At 43.3% G+C, this 19,940-nt stretch overlaps 1 protein-coding gene across 1 annotated transcript; it reads left to right on the top strand.

Annotated features, from left to right (window-relative positions):
* Window positions 1-2,299: 2,299 nt before the first annotated feature.
* On the top strand, window positions 2,300-19,179 carry wdr75 (WD repeat domain 75). The gene is made up of 21 exons (XM_083997209.1): window positions 2,300-2,403; window positions 2,678-2,807; window positions 4,218-4,283; window positions 4,476-4,575; window positions 5,397-5,521; window positions 6,021-6,091; window positions 6,240-6,356; window positions 7,550-7,638; window positions 7,825-7,983; window positions 8,189-8,248; window positions 9,242-9,357; window positions 9,559-9,734; window positions 9,936-10,093; window positions 11,535-11,715; window positions 15,085-15,179; window positions 15,276-15,371; window positions 15,767-15,936; window positions 16,195-16,254; window positions 17,492-17,638; window positions 17,727-17,818; window positions 18,208-19,179. The coding sequence occupies exons 1-21, from the start codon at window positions 2,318-2,320 to the stop codon at window positions 18,425-18,427; spliced, it is 2,514 nt and encodes an 837-aa protein (XP_083853335.1). The 5' UTR covers window positions 2,300-2,317; the 3' UTR covers window positions 18,428-19,179.
* The last annotated feature ends 761 nt before the right edge of the window (window positions 19,180-19,940 follow it).

The following is a 19,940-nucleotide window of genomic DNA, read 5'->3' on the forward strand; positions in this document are numbered from 1 at the left end:
ACATGAAAGCAGTCAACAAACACATGTTCAGCAGTTTCTCCTTCACAACCACAGAACGTACAGGTCTTAGAAACATCACGTAGGAAAGGACAGAATCGTTTGATTTTGAAGGGTGATATCTATGAACAATCTTTGAAAAAAAATACCTTTGTTCGTACTGTAATTAAATACCTTCTGTATGAGGTAGTAGAAAGACAGGTGGTTCAGGTAAGCTTCTGATAAAAGCATTTTTTATCAGTGATGCGTAGGGTGGGGATCGCTGATAAGGGAGTGTCAAGTTGTAGCTACATACTGTATTGTGCTATTATAACACTATTAGGTATCGACATGATGACAGAGTGAAGGTGTGGATCCCATATCTTTTCATATGAATATACCTCACCTTTTACATCTAGCAGATTGTTTACAGTGTAGGTGTGTTCATCTGACGGCGCTGTGATTGACTGGTGCCTGGTGCCTCCTCCACAGCCTCCTATCAATCAGAACAGTGAAAAACAGTCCAGGGAACCAGTGACAGCAGCTCACTCATGACTGTGATCCACAGTGTGAGAATTCACTCAGATCAGAGGAGGTGTGTATGAGAGCAGTTTCAGTGGGATGCCTGTGACAGAAACTAGACCAGAGTTGATCAGAAGTCTGTCTGTCTGTGGTCAAACAGGAGTGAGCTGTGTAGCACAACTTTGTCTGTTTTTTTTTCTCAGAAAACAGCGCACTGCACGTTTAAAACGAACAGGGACACTGCCACAATGCAGGCTGTTTATAACAGAGGTGTAACAATAGGCAGGAGATGGAGCATAATGATATAGGATAATAAGAGGGCTGCAGCCCTCCAACTCACTAAGGTCTTGCTGACTCTGTATAAGGACATGGAAATAAGAATGCAATCAAAAAATAAATGACAATGCTTTCTCAAAGCAGAGTCATCACAGTTGCTGTAAAGGTTAAAGACATGGAAAATAGTGGTGATTAAAAGATGTATAATTTTGTGTAACTACTTGTTTTTTGTAGCATTAAAAATTTCACAATTTCAGAGAGAGCTTCAGGTAATTAATAATCATAATATCATACATATCTTATTTTATGCAACACTGGCACCTGCAGAAAGACGTTGGTAAAAGCAGTGAAGAAAAGTAATTCACTGGTGACTAGTGAATGAAAGTTTTTAAGATGAGACAGATTAAGAAATTATAAATGATAAAAAAAAAAAATAAAAAAAAAAGTCTATCTATTGTGGTATATTGATGTATTGATGAAAAGAAGGGATCACCGCTGACACGTCTTTACTTGTATTTAAAAAGGAGTTTATTAACAAGTAGAAGAACAGTGTACAAAAAATGCCGAATCCTGAAGCATCCCTGGTGCCAAAGTGAGATCTTCCTCCTCTGGCTCAACACCATGATCATATATACTTTCTAACTCCAAAACTCCACCTTCTCCCAACATAAGGATATAGCTTACCATAATAGGCATTAAGTGTTCAACATTGCATAACATGAACAATCCATGTCTCTGTTAATCTAAACAATTCCTGTAAGTGTTTAACATACGCAGTTCATGTCTTGCGTCTATGGACATGAGACAGGATCTAGCCTATAGAGTTTTACGACCTTGCATTCATACTCCGGACGAGGCTAACATAAACTTAAGCAAGGCTCTCACAGGAAAAATGTGAACAACAGGAAAGATATTCTCCTAGGGTACATTTCACAAGAGCCACTCATTATCTAATCTATTACTGTTAACTAAACACCTAATGCAACATCTTTATATATCTATAAATGTATGTGCGTCTTTCTCTCTTATAACATCTACCTTCGATTTGTTTACTTCTAAGCAAAACATATCCATGAAGCAGAGCACCAATTCACACTTTCCTTCAATTCCCAAACAAAGGGCACACATACAAAGAATAAACATAATACATGATATTAAAGCTAAAATTTCAGGTGAATAATACACTACACTACACTATCTATCTATCTATCTATCTATCTATCTATCTATCTATCTATCTATCTATCTATCTATCTATCTATCTATCTATCTATCTATCTATCTATCTATCTATCTATCTATCTATCTATCTATCTATCTATCTATCTATCTATCTATCTATCTATCTATCTATCTATCTATCTATCTATCTATCTATCTATCTATCTATCTATCATGCCATGCTGTTCTCTGTCCTCTCCTCTCCAGTAGGGGGCAGTAGCAGTAGGCTACAGCCTCTACAACGTGTCTCCGAGCGGTGAATGAACCGGAATAGACTGGAGGGAGAGCGGGGTCAGCGGTCAGAGTTGACTGTAGTGAAAACATGGTGGAGCACGGGGAGATCCGCGTGGTTCACCGAGGTGGCAGCAAAATCAACTTCAGGGAGCCTGTCATAAGCAATGATTCAAGGTCAGTGTGTGTTTTCATCCCGACAACATTTCATATAAAGTGAAAGAGTTTCTTCGTGGCTTCTGGTGTTTTTACGAGCCTGGGAGCTAACGCTATGCTAACAGTTAGCGTCAACAAGCTGCCTGCTAACAGCTCCACCGCTGTTTACAGCAGTAGTCAAACCTATTACCCCGCCTTTTAAACGCTCTTGTAGCGGTGATTTGTACACAGTCGTATAAACACAAAGCGACCAGTGTTCCGTGTGTAAAGTGAGACGTGGTTGTCGTTGCTGCAGGTTCCTCCTCTGCGCCTCTGGAGAGTGTGTGAAGGTGTTCAGCGCCTCCACGGAGGAGTGTCTCCACGACCTGCGGGGACACACCGACCAGGTGACAGGTGTCCTGGTGAGACCCTCCAACCACCTGCAGGTAAGATCACCACCGGTCACCACCTAACACCACTCACCACCACTTAGCACCAGGTAGCACACGGTCAGTGAACGGACAGGGAGCAGGGAGCATCTCTGTCTGACTCCATGTCTACATAACAGGGATGAAGGAGAAACACACAGGCGTTCAACTCCACGTCTGCTCATAATGAAACACTGTTGTTTTTTTGGTTATCCCTCCAGTTGTCCTCCTGGATCAAGGAAGGAAAGAAAGAAAGATGGAGGAAGGGAACAGATTGGATCAGGAAAGGAAGAAGAACGAAGGGAAAGAAGGGAGGAAGGAAGTGAAAAGGATGGTGGGAAGAAGGAAGGGAGAAAGGAAGGAAAGAAAGAAGGATGGGCAAAGGGAACAGATTGGGTCAAGGAAGGAAGAAGAAGGAAGGATGGAGGGAAAGAAAGAGAGGGAACAGATTGGGTCAAGGAAGGAAGGGAAATGATGGTGGGATGGAGAGACAGAATGAAGGGAGGAAAGAAGGACCATTCGAAACAGATTGGGTCAGTTTGACCCAGGAGGACAACAGAAGGGTTAAATACATTTTAAATCGTGTCACTTCGCAACGAACTTACCTTGAAACATTCATGATGGTTTTCTGAACAAGCAGTAGTTTTTTTGAATGGCTGTGTATGTGGAATAGAGAAACCTGTCCCAAAGAATAAGTAACCAGAAGGTCTGTGTGCCCTGTGGTGACATGGTTTAAATATCTGTAGTATTATTATCAATCTATAACAATAACACTGTTACATTTTCTATTCATTTTGACCATGCAAAACAAAATGAGGCACAATTTTAGTTTGTTCTTTCACATGTAAATAACATAAACAAGCTGAGGAACAAAATTGGAAACAAAAACACAGAAGCTGTGCTTACTGAGTCCCACCCCCTTTCCCATCATGAATAAATCTATCACTTGTCCCACTTCCTTAGTTGCTCTTCATTCCATAGTTAGGAAGAAGAGAAAATGACCTGTTCACCTCTGCTGCATGACTACAAATTACCACAAAACTTCTTCATCTAATTTCCTTTGTTTAAGCACATATATGCCTAGTCTCATGCTGTTGTGCATGTTCTCTTTTGCAGATGTTTCTTTCCAAACTGGAGCCTGATTAATGGCATTGTTACTGTTTCTCCTTTATCTTAGTATAATCATCAAATCGTCAAAGTAGAATAGTTAGCTTCACCTCACTAAACCTTCATCGATTGTCCTGATTTTTTTTTGTTGTGCTTGAAAGCAGTAGTGGGATTTAGGGTTAACTATAGAGTATAAACACAGCCTGCAAAATATACAAAATGCTTTATTCAGTGTTTCATTCACTGTGTGTCAAACTGATCTCTAAAACATCGTCATATTACATCCCTCTCCTGTGCTGATGTGCTCCTGCTCTGTTGCAGCTCTACTCTTGCTCAGCAGATGGCACTGTCAGACTATGGGACTTCACAGACGGCATCCTTATTAAGGTACAGCTTTATTCATATCATATTTTCCCTCCATTGTCTGTGGCTCATTTATACAGAGAGCTGTCTCTCTGTGACAATATGTGCAGTGAGATGGGGTTGAATGACTAATCTAGTGGTTACAGATCAGTTTAAGAACATGTCAAGAAGTTTTTCCTGAGCAGCCACTTGTGACGACTGTGTGATCTCTTCCAGACTTACGTCATCGGATATCCAGTCTACTCCATCTACGCGTCTGCAAACCATGAAGGAATTATCTTTCTTGTTACCCCGGTGCGAGGTGACAAAAGATCTGGTAGGTTGGACACCTAGTCCAGTTTTTATTGTTCATGAGTTTGTTCCCAAAGCCATCCCAGCATCTCTCAGTCTCTCTATGTGCTTTGACACAAGACATTTTATTGTCACTGTGTTCAGTTTGAACCAGAAACCTTAAGTTACTGAGGAGCAATCATTGAGCTACATGAGAGCAGAATATGAACGTAATCAATTGTAATTCTGGAGTAGAAAGTGCAAAACCAGACTGACAGTTTTTTTAAGTGACAGGAATGGTTGCTTGTTGAAAAAATACACTGTTCTTGTAAAAACTGGGTCTGTCTTTCTGGTGTCTTCAGGTCAGGTCAGACTGTATCCCAAATAATGCTGTATCATAGAGACATCTACAGTTATATCATTATTATTTTTCATTATTTATCTAGTATATATTTTTCCTTTCCTTCTTATAGTCACTCTATAATCACTCAGTCTTTCATTATCATTTAATGAATCCTTATTTTCTTGTCTTTATTTGTAACAAATTTGTTTTTTTTATTATGTTCTTCATGGGTAAGGTTTTCATATAAGCCTTTTTGGGTTTCATACCTCCCCTAAGTTTGCACATCCCAATCATAATAATTGTTCATACTATTTTAAATTATATATTTGTGCAAAAAAAAAAAAATATATATTATATATAATATATTTTTTATACAACCTGTAGGGGGCACCAGATCTACAAAATGTAAAAAATGCTCTCAAAGGGGCTTTGACGTGCGCTTAGTAGGAACTTAGGAACTGGGTGAGAGTTCAGTGGGTAAGAATGTGTAACAGGCTGATGTGTGTGTGTGTGTGCACGTTCAGAGATGTTCCAGCTGGTTGCGGTCCATCTGCCGCAGAGTGCCGATCAGCTGGTGGAGGTCCGAGAGCTCTCTGCTGTGCTCGGTGACGTCAGCTCCAACCCAGCGGCCATTACCTTCGGTAGAGGGGTATGTACACATCGCTCCTGTCACCAACACAACAAGTTAAACTTTTACATTCCCCCCCCCAAAAAAATTGACATCCCCAGTTGGGTTTGTTTGTTGACATAGGAGACACGTCTGAAAGGCCGTTGACTGGCTGTATCAGACTTTCCTCTAATGTGGCAGATAAGAAGGATCCTGTTGACAGAGTTTCATTTACTGTCAGAATGATCTATAGCTTCAGTTCAAGTTGTATCTGTCCTCAACAAAAACTCACCAAATGGGAACACATACATTGAATTGCTCAATGCATTGCATGTTGAAGATGGAGCTATATTGTCACACATATGTCTGTTTGGTCAATAATGAGCCAAGGCCTCTTCAGATTGGCACCAGCATTTCTCCAAGAACCGTTTTCAGATGGATCAGTGAACAAGGCTAATCCAGGATCTGGATCAGCCTTGATAACAAACAGATCCAGTGTGTATGTGTATGTGTATGTAACTACATGTTATCATCTCAACAGGGGGAATATATCGCTTCAGCCAGAGGTCTGCAGCTCGACGTCTATTTCTTCAAGAAGCAGAAGTCGTACAGGTGAGCCAGAGCAGACAAGAGAGGATTTATGTGACAAATGTTTTGAATCATAAAACCCATAATGTTCCCAAACACACATCTGTCCATAAAGCCAAGAGGATGTTTGACAAAGCCACGTGTCTGTCCCTGTGTGTGTGTGTGTTGGTAGCTTTTCCCTCAAAGAAGACAACAAGAAAGGAGGAAAGAACACGTTCAGCTGCGTGGCCTGCCACCCGCAGGACGACTGCATCGCCACCGGCCACGAGGACGGCAAGATCCGTTTGTGGTGAGTGTTAACGACAACATGGCCTTGAAGTGTACACACTCCACACTCCCACCCTGTAGAGCGCTTATTTAGACTAAACATGTGCTGCTCAGTTGTTTTTCAAGCATTCTGCTGATCTTGTATATTTATAACAGCCAGTGACGGGAATAACGCGTTAAAATAAACGGCGTTACTAACGGTGCTACTTTGTTCAGTAACGAGTGATCAAAAAAAGTTCCCCCGTTACAACGCTGTTACCGTTACTGACAATAAGATGCACCGTTATCAGCGTTACTTGACTCATGACCTACTATCAGAAAATAATACACCCGTTTAGAGAGGAACTATGCAAGTCTGGTGCTTTTCCTCTGTGTTGCTATGAACCCTCCACCTGGCCATGTGCATTTGTTTACAACAAAGCTGGCGAAAAATCAATAAATTGAGCGGTGGATGACATAACTGTCATAAACGAAAAATAATGGGTTACGCAGCGCGTTTGTGTCGCAGTGCGCAGAGAGCTGGGACACCGCGGCGGTGGTCAAGTACTATACTGATGTTACAAGGTTGGTTTTCAGCCATGAGACACCAGGTGGAAGACAGAGAGCCTCCGTTCTCACTGTAACAAGTCACTAGTCATGTAGTTAACTATCACAATTACTCTGGAGCTTTTTAATTAAAGGGCTAGTTCAACATTTTGGCAAAATGGCCCATTGCTATAATCCCTATAGTTTTAGGAGTAGGTTCGTTACCTTTAATTGTCGGTGCAAGCTATTTTTTGGAACAGCGGAGCAGAGCTGTGAGCTGCTCAGAGCTATGCTACGGAGGTTAATGGGATTTCTCCATTGCCTCTGTAGCATAGCTTTGAGCAGCTCACGGCTCTGCTCCGCATAATATGTGTATACACTACGTTATACACATTATTGTAAGGTCATCAACTGGTCGGAAAAAAGTTTAGATACAGCGTGCCGCGGACCCTGCCTGTGTGGAGGAGTACTGAGCAAGTTGGTTAGTTCCAGATAAACGGGGGTTATGTCTCAGTAATTTGACATATTTGAGCATTTTTAAAAAGTAACAAAATAGTAACAGCACATTGCACATGCAAAAGGATTGAAAGGTTGCTTTTTGAACAAAATAGATAACAGTGTGAGAATGTAGCTGCTCAGATGAAGGTGACACTTCGTCAGTCTGTCTAACATTACTGTTGATGCTTTCAGGAGAAACTTCAACCACAAGAAGGAGTACACATACTCCACTCTGCACTGGCACCACGGCGCCGTCAGCTCGCTGCGCTTCACTCCAGAAGGTACAACACGCCTCAGTCCCAGACTTAACATTTGCTCCTTCTCTCTCCTAACGTAAAGTGGAATCAAATCTGGGTCTCCCCACAGTATGTTAAATATTAGCTGCCAGTTTCTTCAGAAGCTCCTGGTTATTTATTATTTTTTCAGAGAAGGACACCTGTGTATGGATTTGTGGTTTGTTTGATCAGGCACCAACCTGCTGAGCGGAGGTGAAGAGTCTGTGCTGGTCCAGTGGAGGTACAACCAGGAGACCCAGAAGGACTTCCTGCCCCGCCTGGGTGGGGCCATCACACACATCACCGTCTCACCTGACGGAGCGCTGTTCTGCACCTCGCACAGCGACAACAGTAAGGACCTTTACCTCTGTTATGCTCCGTTACTATGGAAACAGTTGGGTGTATATAAAGTGTATGAGCTGAGGATTTTACATTTGACTGTTGGGTTTTCTATGAGGTCACTGACAGAGAGCGCAGGGCAACACAAACTGAAACAACGGCTGCATGTGCATTCAGGGTTGATGTAAAGCTGACTTGTGTTCCTTCCTTGTTCCAGAGATCACTATCATCCAGAGCTGTGTTAAAGTCTCAGCTGTGATTCAAGGCCTGGTCAAAGGTGAGTACAGACTGCAGATGGCAGCAGCACGTAGACCCATCATGGAAAGGACACGCTGTACAGGCTCACACCTCGCTAGCGTTGGCCAATCTGTCCTCTCAGAGAGATCTTTACCGTTACTGATGAAGCCTCTCAATCACCAGTATTTCCATTTTAAGCAATAAACTACTTACCCAAGTTGGTGACATTGTGACAGTCCAAGGTGTTGATCAACTAACCTCAGTTGCAAATTGTGTCTATCGACCACACCATCATTGAAATTAACAGGAGAAACTCACACGGACCTCTGGTGATGTCTTGTTGAGGATTACCATTAAAACCTCAACTAACAAGAGAATGACACTGTCACTCTCTTGTTAGTTGAGGTTTATATTGTCATATAAATGGCAATATATGCAGCTCTGAAAAAAAATTAAGAGACCACTCCATGTTTCAGTAGTCAGGGTAAATGCATGGATCTTTTTTTTTTCATTGAAAATCTGTAGAACGCATGGATCATCACGCCAGCTTTTAACAATGGATATCACACAAATGGACATCCATTGTTACAAGCCAGCGTTAACAGATCTGACTTCCGTTTTTGACGTTCTTGTGGATAAGAAGCATTGTGAGTTCAGCGTCAAACATCATTTCTTAATCATGGAGATGGAAACAAAGACCAATGTTAACTATTGGTTTGCTTCTGTTTCCATAACGTCTTGTCCTCTCTGTCACTTTCTTGTCTCCTTCTGATAGTGGCTTAGAGGTTGTCAACGCCAACAATCGTGCTGACACTGTTGTATGGCACTGACTTGAAAACTATGTATATTGTTACTGTGTGATTCAGTATGAGCAGCCATAAATCAAGACTGCATGCTGTGAAATGTTTGCAGATTTCTGTCTTTAGTATCAAACCTGTCTGCATTCCTATGACATCCCAAAAAGAAGAAGGTTTGAACCTGCCTGGATTTAAAGAAACCAGCTGATCTGTCACCTCTTCCCGTTGTGGTGCAGGAGAAAGCGTCAGGACCGACATGATGGTGGACCCGCGCAGCAAAGCCATGGTGCTGAACGGCAGACCGGGCCACCTGCAGTTCTACTCCCTGCAGAGAGACAAACTGCTGTATAACGTAAGTACTACATGTATTACTGTACATGCACCAGACCAAGAGAGCTTGTTGATTACTATTGGAGCTTCTTCTATAAACATAATTAGAGGGAAACAGAAATCCTGTCTGATCCACAGACTCACTTAACAACACCAACAGTAACACATTTTGTTTTTAGCCCTAATAACTCATTTCTAAGGTCTTTTTCTGTGTTGTGTGCAGCTGGACATCGTGCAGCAGGAGTACATCCATGAGTCGGGCCTGCAGCAGTTTGAGGTGGTCAAGGCGACCTTCGATCCCACTGGGAATTGGTTAGCAACGGTTGAAGAAAGACAGAAGAAGGACGCTGAGCTGGAGGTTAATTTGAAGCTGTGGGCCTTCGATGAACAAACACAAAGGTACAGGTGTATCACTATCTAGATTATCTGATGTTTCTGTTTACATAAGAACCAGTGTAATTCAGTTGTAGCTTGGCCTCCAAGTGATTCAGAGTTTTGCCGTTCAGTCCAGGAGTGTTTTAGTCATGAGTAATAGTTTCTTTTTTTCCCCTTGATCCCCAACCACCAGCCTGTTACATGTTCTCTGAATTCACTTTGCAGTTTTGTGCTCAACACCACCATCTCGGCCCCCCACGAGGCCCAGATTACAGCCATGTGCTTCTGCCACGCCGCCGACAGCCAGACCACCATGCTGGTTTCCACCAGCACAGACGGACACTTCAAAGCCTGGCAGCTGGCCGCAGCGGCCCACACAGAAGGTAGGTACCCACCCGGGCTCTGGTCCGGCTTCTGACAGCTCACTCTACCAAAAGGTAGAATCTGGCTGAGCTGTTTGACAGTGGTAGTAATTACTGGGCTCCTTGGCCTTGGCGTGCATCTCTCATTTACTCAGAGTTGATCTTCACTGAGGAGCTTTGTGTCCAGATTTGACATCAGATTAACCTGCAACAGTCTTTTAACCGACAGTGCAGAACTTTTGTCTCCCCCCAGTGGTGATGCACGTTTGTTCCCGCTCTTAATCCTTGAAAGATGGTGACCCCTCCTCTGATGACCATCTGACTATGTTTTTTTTTATCTTCAGCATTAAAAACCTTTATTGGGCACCATAGTTTTTTCCACCGTGGACTCCTCACCTCCGGCAAACCAGTCCTTCACTGTTTACATATAATCACTACTGGTTCACCAGTGCATGTTACCTGGTGCCAGAAGACCAGGAACGTATCGGATGTTTCCCATGTGTAAATGTCCCAGACCTTGTACAGCATTTAGGCATAATAGATTTCTATTGAGAGGTAGAGCATTTAAAGGGATAGTTCAACATTTTGGCAAATTGGCCCATTGCCATCATCCCTATAGTCATAGCAGTAGGTTCGTTACCTTTAATTGTCGGTGCAAGCTATTTTTAGAACGGTGGAGCAGAGCCGCGAGCTGCTCAGAGCTACGCTACGGAGGCTCATGTAAATTTCTTGGTTTCCCATTTGGAGTTGTTTTCGAGGTAAATTCATGCAAAACCGCTGATGCACGTTTCTGTCGGGGGCAGTTTTCCGGCAAGCAGTCTCTGTATTTACCTCGAAAACAACTCTGTCTCGTAACATTCCGTTATTATCTCATAGCGTGGTGAATGTGCAGGTCACAACTTGTCCACCAGAGCGTTTTGGAGTTGTTGGATTGTGTATTTGATGAGTTTGATGAGGGAAACCAAGAAATTCCATTAGCCTCCTTAGCGTAGCTCTGAGCAGCTCGCGGCTCTGCTCCGCCGTTCTAAAAATAGCTTACACTGACAATTAAAGGTAACGAACCTACTGCTATGACTATAGGGATGATGGCAATGGGCCAATTTGCCAAAATGTTGAACTATCCCTTTAAATAACAGCAAAGATGTCACACACCTGTATCAACAGAAAGAACTTACACACATTTTCTGTCTCTATCAGTTACTTGGTTTGATCTCAGTGAAAAACATCACATGGTCATTTCATATTATCATCACACATTTTCAACAAGTATTGGAGCAGTAAAGTGTGAGAGTGACTCCCCATGAATCTTCTTTGAAGAACCTTGATTTAGAAAACTACACTGTTGGAGCCAGGCTTTACAGTCTCAACTCATCAGTTGAGTTTAAGGTTTTAGCTTAATTAATGTGCTTGTCTTTAATCTAACCCTCCCTGTGTCTGTCCCCCTCTCTCCTTCCTCCGGCAGACGAAGGCCCTTCCTGGTCGTGTGACTTTGTGGGAGCCTATCACGGCCTGGTGCCCCAGTGCTGCAGCTTCTCAGCCGACGGCTCTTTGCTGGCGGTCAGCTTTCAGGAGGTGGTGACCGTGTGGAGCCCGTCGTCCTGGGAGCTCCTCACTACTCTGTCCCAGCCGCCAGGAGCAGTCAGGTCAGAACATGTTGATGCACATCAATACGCAGCAGAGCTGGTCATTGTACGTATATGTGATTATGTTTGCAGCACTATTAAGTATTGAAAAGTATCATTAAATGTTGGGTCAGCTTCTTTACATTGATCAACCTCCTGTCCAGCCAAAAAGTTGACAGACATTACTCAGCCCTAATTCACATGCGTAATGAGACGGATAACTAACTATCATGTAGTTTGTCACAGTGAATAAACAACCAGTGTGTATTGGTACAAACTGATAGGACAAGGTGGATAAAGGGACATCGAGGCCTCACGTTCAGAAAACAACATTGTGGGAGGATCACATCTGTGACGCTGCAGTGTGTACAAACTCACCAGACACTTTATTAGCAACACCTGCACATCCGCTTATTGAATGACAATGGCCTGATTTCAGGTCTTGGTCAGTTTTCAGAGGAGAACAGACAGACTGGTTGGAGCCGACACAAAGACTTCTCACTTCCATTTATCACTCAGATAACCACTTGTTGTTGAGGCTGTTTGAGAGGGAAAGGAGGAACAAAGTGCTCCTTGAGTGTCGCGACGATTGACAGAGACTGTTTTCTGACGGCAGGGCTCTGTAGTTCTTTCTTTTTTTTGTAATTCACTTTTTATTGCTTTTTAACAGTACAACAAAAAGACCAACATACATGAACACCGTTTCTCCTGACTCTCTCACCCTCTCCCCGCCCCACAACATATCATACTTTTGTCACAGTCAAGACACAGCTCCCATCCACATAGAAATTCATCCCCACTGCCCGTACAAGCCTCATGTAAGGACAGGGCTCTGTAGTTCTTAACAGATATTGCTTTAAAGGGATAGTTCAACATTTTGGCAAATTGGCCCATTGCCATGATCCCTATAGTTTTAGCAGTAAGTTCATTACCTTTAATTGTCGGTGCAAGCAATTTTTAGAAAGGTGGAGCAGAGCCGTGAGCTGCTTAGAGCTACGCTATGGAGTCTCACGGGATTTCTTGGTTTCCCTCATCAAACTCTTCAAATACACAATCCAACAACTCCAAAACGCTCTGGTGGACAAGTTGTGACCTGCACATTCACCACGCTATGAGATAGGTAAATTCATGTATTTGCCTCTAAAACAACTTGGTCTTGTAACGTCCCGTTATTATCTCATAGCGTGGTGAATGTGCAGGTCACAACTTGTCCACCAGAGCGTTTTGGAGTTGTTGGATTGGTTGTTGGGTATTTGATGAGTTTGATGAGGGAAACCAAGAAATCCCATTAGCCTCCGTAGCGTAGCTCTGAGCAGCTTGCGGCTCTGCTCCGCCGTTCTAAAAATAGCTTGCACCGACAATTAAAGGTAATGAACTTACTGCTAAAACTACAGGGATTATGGCAAGGGGCCAATTTTCCAAAATGTTGAACTATCCCTTTAATAATTGTGGGGGACTATTTTCAGCCACGAATAAATACCCAGTTGATGCAGGAAGTTGTTTGTGGGATAAAGTCAATATGGTGAGGAACATGTCCCAGTGTTCACCGTGGGCTGTTGATGGGTTGTAGCTGTTGGACAACAGAAACTGAGAGACACACTCTTGATTTTAAGAACACCTCAAATTCAGAGCTGAGAAAAAAAAAATTACAAGTGAAAGTCTCACACACACACACACAGAGAGTCACTCAGCAGTTGTAGCAGTCGTAGAGTTTGGCCTGTTGCCGTGGAGGCCCCTCGGTGGTGGACGTCTCTGAGCAGTTAAACGACCTCCTTAACACACACTGGCAGCGGTCCAGAGCGTTGTTTATCACAGCAGAAAGGAGATGTAACGGCCTGAGCTGAAGAAGTGCTGCCTGTCATCCGGCTGCACAAGGACACGCTGCAAGTTTCGCAACTTTGCTGGACCCTCACATTCTCAATATTGGCAGGTCAATGAGGACACACAACTGCTGTTGCTAGTTTCTGTACCTCATTTCTAAAATAAGCCCCAAACCATGACTCATCCTTTATTATATTATTATTGTTGCCTTTTTTATTGAGAAAAACAAAAGGGAGATGACTTGCAGTTTATGTCAAAACAGCACACAGAGCAGAGGTGAAGCATAAAGAGAGGAAACTTCTTTTAAAGGTCCACAGCGGCAGAAAAGCTCTCATAGAAATTAGTAGCAGACTTTATTTGTTTTTCCCACTTCTTTGCATGTAAGCTGAACCAATAATGCGTAACCGACAGTCAGCCGCTCCAAAAACTCCATCACACTCCGAAAAAACCTCTTTGAGTGAGGAGACGTTTCCTGTGTGTTTTGGGAGCTGGAGGGGAATTTGTACGTAATCAGACTTCAAAGGCGAACGTGGGGGAAAAGTGGAAGATGTTAATGTTCAGCTGTTTTGACAGCTGCCCACTGCCCCTTACATAACCACCACCTATGGATGTGATGTGTAGAGCCGGGGTCAACTGCTCCACCTCCGACCTCACCAGCCCCGCACTCGTCCCCCGTAACCTCGGGGATTAATAACGTCCTGACTGGTTCGCTGATGAAACGGATACAATCGACTTGACAGGAGCCGCTTTTATCAGCCAGAGTAATGAATTCATTATTTCATGGAAATTTCACAGACTTGCGTTAAAGGGATAGTTCAACATTTTGCCATAATCCCTATAGTCATAAGAGAAGGTTCATTACCGGTGCATGTTGTTTTGAGATCAGCGGGGCAGAGACGTGAGCTGCTCAGTGAACACGATGGAGGTGAACGGTACAGGTCCCCTGTCTCTAAAAACGCTCTCGTGGACAAGTTGTGGCCTGCACATTCACCACGCTATGAGATAATCATGTATAATTATGTAACATTATGGCACATGAAGCAAATACTCGTAATTCTACATGATTATCTCATAGTGTGGTGAATGTGCAGGTCACAACTTGTCCACCAGAGCGTTTTGGAGTTGTTAGATTGTGTATTTGATGAGTTTTGTGGGCCAGGAGACCTTTACCATTCACTTCCATTGTGTTCTCTGAGCAGCTCACGTCTCTGCCCCGCCGATCTCAAAACAACATGCAAAGGAATGAACCTACTGCTATGACTATAGGGATTATGGCAACAGACTAATTTGCCAAAATGTTGAACCATCCCTTTAAATGAAATGTAGGAGGCAGCAGTGGAGCCTGAGAGGCAGCCAGTCATTGAGTCCTGGTGGGTGTTCAGACTCTGCGTACATGCTCCCAGTTGAACCCCCTCCCCAAAGCAGAAAACTCTTGAAATGCTAATCCTGTGAAATATGTGTGGTGTGTAGAGCTCGGAGACTGGGGGTGGAGGGGTTGGGGGTCACACTTGGAATTCTTTACAGTCACAGGAAAACTAAAGGCAGTTTTTTTCTCCCTCCCTCCATCAGAAACCTGTGTTTTGGGCGACTAAGCTGCTCCAAGTATCTGCTGGGAACCACAGAGAGCGAGCTGCTGTGCTGCTGGAACCTCCTCACCTGCTCCTGTACGACCCCCTCCATACATACCATACACTTATTTGAAACTCTGTGCATGCATGAATGAATTTTGTTCATGTACGTACCTTTTTCTTTTCCTGCAGTGGAGTGGAGCACCTCCATGGACGTCAGCCTGCTGCTGGCCGACCCCCTGTCCGAGAACATGGCTGCCTTCTGCTCTCAGGCTGGATGCACCGACTGTAAGATGCTAATTTGAATGCCCAAATCTACATGTGACATCAGAAACCACACACAAAACACAACAGCACAATGAATAATGTGTACACATGTAATAGGAAATCCCATTCACTTTTCCTAACAGCAGACTGACCAATAAATTAAGTGATTTACTCCCATGAGTATTGTTTAAACAATCTAAAACAAGATTCCATAAAATTCAAGATGGTTCTCTTTGAAGTTTTTTTTATCATTGAAATAAAGAAGATCAATAATCAGGTTGGTAAACGGTGTGCATATATATATATCTATATCGAGAGTTGCCGTGCCGTCAGCTGTCGGTGTACCAGGGCTGTGACTCTTTGGAGCCGTCAGCTGAGTCGTTTGATGTTTCTGTTTTTTCCCTTCTCCTTTCCAGTGTTTGTGTTCAAGCCCAGCGAGCCTCGGCCAGTGTTTTCCCACAAGGCCGTGTGTTCGGGGAAGGTGACGCGAGCTGTCTTTGCCCCGAGGGAGGAGATGCTGGAGAGCTGTGAGGAGAGCAGCCAGTGGCTCAACCACTCGCAGCTCTACTTCCTCACCCAGTACATGGTAAATGTGACATGTAGACAGTTTTTACACTGACTTGAGAGAATAAAGAGGAAGTTACAATCAGTTACAAGAGCTTTAGTCTGGTCCATCATCAAAACTAGACAAAAGTAAGTGGACACACAATTATACAGGGTTACTGTATAATTTCTAGAGACATTGATCTATTGATAAATGAGCCAGATTGGCCAAAAAACATGGCTGCCATCAACCAAAATATCTGTCGGTGCTGTTGACTGATGGGATCTCTCTCTCCTGCAGGACCTCATGACGTTCACCACCAAGGCAGAGGAGGACAGGCTGATGGCCTCCAGCAAACAGGTACAGCCTGATGTGCACCAATCACAGCTCAGCATCAGAAGTTTCCATGTTTGGTTCAAAACTCAAAGTGTATCAGGAAAGGAAAAGGATGTCCGCAGCAGTTTTAATAACATGAAAACTGTGTGCTGGAATAACAATGTTACTTCATGTGTTTTCTTCTGGAATGAGCACTGAGGACAAATCATGGTGAACAGCCAGCTCATTGTTTTTAAAGTTACACTCATTATTGTTAGTGGAACTGCAATAAACAAGTCGTTTGTGGTTGTTTAAAAAACAGAAAAAATGTACTAACTTAAGATTTCACTTGAAGTTAAACCAAAACAACTTGAGCACAAAGCACTCTTAACTCTTCTCCATAAAGTTTCCCCAAAATGTTTACTGTAGTTTTTAAGTGAAGACCTTACCAAGCAACCAACCAAACTAAAGACTTTAGGCACCTTATTCTTAAGTGACTACTTTTACATGCAGTCAATATTCAGGTTAAGGTCAATATTCTGGTTTCTGAAACATTCAGAATAACCCGTTTACATGCATGAGTTTTTTTCTGTATACATGGTAATTGTAATCAATTGGGATATCCCGATCAAAACAGCGACGCATGGACAATTTCCTTCCTGTATCCAGAAACAACAACAATGTTCCAACAGTGTGGTGTTATCTTGCGTTTCGCCATGTTTACAAGCAGTTTCTGTACTAAAAAAGACCAGGAGTCCTTGCGAATAGAACATGCGCAGAACACAAATGAATGTTCCTTTAGATGGGGATATCCCAATAGGCGTATACATGACCAAATATTGGGGTTAGAAAAGGAGTAACCCAGGGGTCATTTTCGGGTTTTAAAAACTGCAAAAAAAAGAGGATATTCAGGTTTTCAAAAGGATTATTGGTGTTTACATGGCCGTGCACAACCAGGTTATTGCTAATATTCCGGTTATGAAAGGATTATTGACTGCATGTAAATGTATTCACTGTCACATGAATGAAGAGAAGAGTTGCAGATAAAGATTGAGTCTGACCGTGTGTGTCATACCCAAGTAGAAAGCTTAAGGTGCTGTGTGCACCGGGCCACAGGTCTTATGATTTGGCAAAGGAAACAAAACATGTCGTCTTTATGTCGTCTCTTCACTCTGTCACACAAAAGTGCTGAAAGTTTCCAGCAGTTTATTTCAAATTGAGTGGACACATTTCCTGTTTCCCCTGACATTGTCTCTGACTGTTTCTCTTTGTCTCCTCCAAGCTTGTGATCGATGACACCGTCGCCATGACACCGTTCTACCTGTTGCTGGGGAAACACCGGCAGCAGCAGCAGGAGAAAGAAAAGCCTCTGAGCTCCCAGTCTGCTGAGAGAACGGCTGTGCCTCAGGGATCAGCTGCTGTCAGAGAGGTCGGTGCTGCAGACCGACACGTTTTCATCCCTCCTCTGTTTTCATCCTCCCACCGTCCTTAACTCTTCAACCTTCTGTCTCCAACAGCTCCTGCAGACTCCTGCCCACGTCCTGCCCTCCACCTCCTTCCTCTGCTCCATGTTCGTCCAGTCTCTGCTCATCTCCGTCACAGACTCCAGGTCAGTGATCCACCGAGGCCTTCAGGCTCCAGAGAGTCCACTTTTTCTCAATCTGTGTCCATTTTCTTGTTTGGGGATCAGCCAGTAATGATAATAATGATGATTAACGGTCACATTGTTCATTCTGACTTGTTTAATGCGGTTTGCTTGATGGGAGGGAAAAATATGATGATGTATTATTCTTGATTCTTCACTTTGGGTCAGATAATGTCAGAGTGAGTTGACAAAACACTGCTGGAATTCAGTCCTCCTTGTGACTCAGCAGCTTGAGATCCAGGTTGATCTGGTGCACATGAGGAAATGTTCATGTTTCTTTCTGAAAATATGCCGAGTCACGTTCACACCACTTGTATTTTTTTCCATGTGTTTGTTGTTTTTTTTTGCCTCAGGGAGGAAACCAAACACACAGAAGAGGAAATGGACAGCGAGAAAGAGGAAGAGGATTCCGAGGAGGAAATGGAAGCTGGTTCCTCGAGACCGGAGGAGGCGTCGCTGAGTCGCCAGGCAACAGAGACCGGAGCCCCCGCTCTGACAAAAGCCCAGGCCAAGGAACTGAGGAGGGTGAAGAAACTGGACTACAGCTGGCTCGCAGGCGTCCTGGACTCTTGAACATGACGTGAACCAGAACAGACATTCACTCAGACTCCTCAACTGGTTTTTTTTGTTTTTTTAATGTTTGTTGTTTCTTTCACCATGACATCAAAATGGATTGTGCAAATCCTAAACAATTATTGATTGGATATGTAACTGACCCTTTGGCAGAAGTTACAGCCTTGAATAAATATTGTTTTACACATTTTAACAATATAAGAATCCCCTGTTTTCTCTGAAGCAGCTGAAGCTCTGCTACACAGGGTTCATGTGTGAGCAGCAGAGTTCCTGACTGGAGTCTGGACCGCTCCTGGACATGAATGTGGTTGTTTTTTAAGCCAGTCCTGTGAAACTTTGGCTCAGTGTTGCCTGATTGGTGTCTTGTTGGGGAGTAAATCTTTTCCACAGTCACAGTTCTCCTGCAGACTGCAGCAGCGGCTTCTCCTCCAACATTTCTCTGTGTTTGGCCGCAGGTCAGAGGCAACATGCCAGCTCTGTTTTCATCATTACGTCATCTGTTCATTCTCTTCTTTTCTTTTCTCAGTCCTGATTGATCCGCAAGAGTCCTGGAAAATATTTGTCTTCCAATATTTATCTGCAACTTTAAGGCACCAGTCTTCCAAATCCAGGACCCGACTCAAACGCCTAGAATCATCTTGTCATCCCAGTCTCGGATGAGGATTGATCTTGATTGATACCACTCCTCTCAAAATGATATTTAGTGTCTTCTAGATGTTTAATGGATCATTTTTGATGATTGGACATAATTGTTGGTGAACTATCATTCATCATTTTGGCAAATTGGCCCATTGCCATTATACCTATAGTTTTAGGAGTAGGTTCGTTACCTTTAAAGCAGAAGTAAGCGGAATGTTTGTGTTAATATAAGTCTTAAATAGTTGTATCTTCCGACAGCAATCACTTCTATAGAGTGTTTGGTCTGAAACACGGGTCTGTCAGTCACTCTGCTCTGCTGTAAGCCGAGGAGAAAGCTTTCCTTAGTATCCTACAACCTTTATCCAATGAGGAGAGAGAACGGCATAAAGGGGCAGTGTGTGTGTGTGCAGCCAAGGGATGCGCGTGAATGTGGTGACGTAGGGACGAGGGCGGGGACTGCTAACTCCATCCGCTGACAAGAAGTTGGCCAAAACCACCGGATCGCTTACTTCTGCTTTAATTGTTCATGCAAACTATTTTTAGAACGGCGGAGCAGAGCTGTGAGCTGCTCAGAGCTACGCTACAGAGGCTCATGGGATTTCTTGGTTTCCCTCATCAAACTCATCAAATGCAGCGATTTGGAGTTGTTGGATTGTGTATTTGATGAGTTTGATGAGGGACACCAAGAAATCCCATGAGCCTCTGTAGCGTAGCGCTGCGCAGCTCGTGGCTCTGCTCCGCCGTTCTAAAAAAAGCTTGCACCCACAATTAAAGGTAACGAACCTACTGCTATGACTATAGGGATTATGGCAATGGGCCAGTTTGCCAAAATGTTGAACTATCCCTTTAAAGTTTGGTCTATTTTATAAAGCTA

Source organism: Trachurus trachurus (assembly GCF_905171665.1).
Source record: "Trachurus trachurus genome assembly, chromosome: 21".
Lineage (NCBI taxonomy): Eukaryota > Metazoa > Chordata > Actinopteri > Carangiformes > Carangidae > Trachurus > Trachurus trachurus.